General features: G+C 38.2%; 1 protein-coding gene across 1 annotated transcript; it reads left to right on the top strand.

Moving 5' to 3' along the window:
* The first annotated feature begins 1,160 nt into the window (after window positions 1–1,160).
* Window positions 1,161–3,044, top strand: LOC122802082 (transcription factor HES-5-like). Its single transcript, XM_044071782.1, has 2 exons — window positions 1,161–1,409; window positions 2,220–3,044. The coding sequence occupies exons 1-2, from the start codon at window positions 1,253–1,255 to the stop codon at window positions 2,480–2,482; spliced, it is 420 nt and encodes a 139-aa protein (XP_043927717.1). The 5' UTR covers window positions 1,161–1,252; the 3' UTR covers window positions 2,483–3,044.
* The last annotated feature ends 230 nt before the right edge of the window (window positions 3,045–3,274 follow it).

The raw sequence follows: 3,274 nt of genomic DNA, 5'->3' as shown, positions 1-3,274 counted from the left end.
TAATATATGTTGATGTATATACACAGCTACATTTATTTATAAATCAAATAATGAAATCCCACATAGGGTTTTAGATAAGAATGCATCTTTTACTTTCAGAGCATGAGCTCACTTTAAGATTACATACCAGATGTCAATAGAATGCTATTGATCTGAAATCTCTAAGAGCGGTTCTGGGTTTCTGAGAACTGACACTTTCCCACATCCTGAAATGTCATTCTGCATTTACTTCCTACTGCCCCCAACAGAAGGAACACCTGCCAGCTTAGAAGAAGGCTATTATGCACAGGGAATTCTCCCTTCAGCGTGACACACTTCTATTGTTTCTCTGTACTCTCTGATTGGCTGCAGAGTGTGGGAAAGTACGCCAAACCACAGACCAAAGAGTTTCCCTGCTGCCTGTGATGAATAAATAGATGTGATCTCCTACATCATTTTACACACTTTGCAAAGACCACCCTATTCTGAACAAATGTTTTTCTTGTATAATAGAAGGCAAAAAGAATGGGACATGACAATCTATCTATGACTCAAACCACTGACTGAATAACTGACAAGGAAAAACAGAAAGTAAGTACTAGGTACACATTTCATTGTTTCTGTGCATTTAAGTATAAATTCTAGATCTGCCAAGGAGGTTTTTAAAGAGCTTATATCCATCAGATACAATTCCAAGCTTAAAGCTTTCAGCTTATTATTAAATTAATTTAATACATGTTCATGTGTTAGTGATGAAGCAAGTGTTTTCTATAATCTACTTTCATGACTGCGATGGTGGTGCTGCGGTAGCGTTATCGCCTCACAGTTAGACGTTGCCCGTTCGATCCTCAGTTAGAGCTTCTTCTGTGTGGCGACATGCGTGAACGGGCGTTCCTTCGTTGAAGGTTGTGCGTTAGGCCCGGCAAGCCAGCACGTAAAGCTCTATTGCCAATCATTAGCAGACCGGAGTTCCGCTGTGGCGACCCCTAACCGGGAAAAGCCGAAAGACACAAACAAACTTTCATGATATGAAAAATCACTTATGATGACAGAAGTTTGAAAGAGATTTGTTTATTTTTACACTGAATAAAACCAATATAATGAAGAAATGTAACAGTGCATATTAAACAAGAGAAGCATAAATTGCATTTCTTTATTAGCTTATAATAGTTATACTTGATTTACAATAAGTAATTAAATCTAAAATTATACAAAGGTCTCTAAAATGTATCTATTTTTTCCTTCGTAGCTCAGGAAACCACTTGTGGAGAAAATGACGAGGGACCGTATCAATGACAGCATTGAGACACTGAGGCACATACTGGGAAAGATGTTTCCAGACCAGAATTCCAGCTCCAATGTAGAAAAAGCTGATATCCTTGCAATGACTGTGAGCTTTCTGAAACAGAAGGAGCAGGTGCAGAACAAAGGTGAGTCTTGTTTCTGTTTAACAACATCCCTGCAGACTGAATATGTACAGTATATGTTTGTATATAGTAAGAATATTTAACTAGTTTAACTTCTTGTGTGTATGACACACTTGTTAAGTAAGACAGCAAGAGTGTAAAATTGTCTGGGGATGTCAAAATATAAATTCCCTGGATATTTTGAAATAACCATTTAAAACAAATTTTAACTGAACATGCATGTAATGATTTTGTGTGTGTGTGTGTGTGTGTGTGTGTGTGTGTGTGTGTGTGTGTGTGTGTGTGTGTGTGTGTGTGTGTGTGTGTTTGTGTGTGTGCATGTGTGTGTGTTTGTCCACAATGAGTGCACATGTAAGAGAGTATAAGGGTACGTGTGCCTGTATGAGTTTACATGTGGGAACATAAATGTGTATAAGCATGTGTGTGTGTGTGTGTGTGTGTGTGTGTGTGTGTGTGTGTGTGTGTGTGTGTGTGTGTGTGTGTGTGTGTGTTTGTGCATATGTGTGTGTCTATGTGGATGCACACACCTGTGTGTGTGTTTGTTGTTGAGAATCAAGTGTTTCAAGAACCTGGCATAAGAAATTTCTCAGTCTAAGAAATCATATTTATTTCTTTAAAGTATCATCTAATACTACATTTATGTGGTAAGATGTGTATCTAAGTTGATTTCACTGCCTATCCATATAAAGGTAGTTCTTTAGGCTAAAAATATAATTGTGAGTGTACTAATGAGGGAGGTAAAGCAAAATGTGGTAGTTCAGCTACATTATGCATAAGTCAATACTTAAAGTTTTTTTTCCTTACTTTTTCTAGCCAGAACATCCTCACAGAACAGCTCCCTGCTGGATTACAAGGAAGGATATTCCAGGTGTTTACAGGAAACACTCTGCTTCTTCTCACTCCATGAAAGTAGAAAAGAACTTCAAATGAAAGTGTGGGATCATCTGCAACAAGTAACTGTCTCTGGGGACATTAGACCCCCTGAATCACCAGTGACACCATCTCCATGTCAACTTTTCCCCCAGCAGACCACCATGAACACAGTTCCACTTATTTGGAGGCCCTGGCTAATATAAAAAGACTCTATATTTGTGAGTTCTGAAATCAGGGGAAGATATGCCTTTGTAAATGTTCTGTCAGCCTCTCCCAGTAGGAAATCCTGATTTCCATGACAGTTTCACTTACAAAGTGAATTTACATAATTTCCTTCACATTGAAGGCTGAACCTAATTCATCAAGTGGTGTTACGTGCTACTTTGGGACATTTAATGTTTTATTATAGTAATATGTACAGTGTATGTACAGTAAATGTATCTTCTATAGTGAAGATGTTTGTTACCAATGTAGTTACTTCTATAACTGATAACCAAATGTAGGAGTTAAACTCCCAAGATAAGTGCTGAACATATTGTTTAAATGTAAACTCCAAGATATTTACTGAAACATATTGTTTAAATGTAAACTCCAAGATATTTACTGAAACATATTGTTTAAATGTAAACTCCAAGATATTTACTGAAACATATTGTTTAAATGTGTATCTGTGGATTACAAGCAGAATAAGTTCCTTTAGACTGGAGATCTGTGGAACTGCGGTGGTGGTGCTGCAGTAGCTTTGTTGCCTCACAGTAAGACGTTGTCCTGTTCGATTCTCAGCTAAACCGTCTTCTGTGTGGAGACATGCGTGAATGGGCGTACCTTCGTTCAAGGTTGGGCATCAGAGCTGGCAACTCGGCACGTAAAAATCTACTGCCAATCATTAGCGGACCGGAGTTCCGCTGTGGCGACCCCTAACCGGGAAAAGCCGAAAGACACAACAACAAGAATGGAGCTCTGTGAATGTAGAAATAAATTAAATATCCTTCATG

Source organism: Protopterus annectens, chromosome 5.part0, assembly GCF_019279795.1.
Source record: "Protopterus annectens isolate FY-2018-M chromosome 5.part0, PAN1.0, whole genome shotgun sequence".
In the NCBI taxonomy this organism is placed as follows: Eukaryota; Metazoa; Chordata; order Ceratodontiformes; family Protopteridae; genus Protopterus; species Protopterus annectens.
Note: the sequence above shows the minus strand (reverse complement) of the source record. Positions and strands in the feature narration are given on the sequence as shown.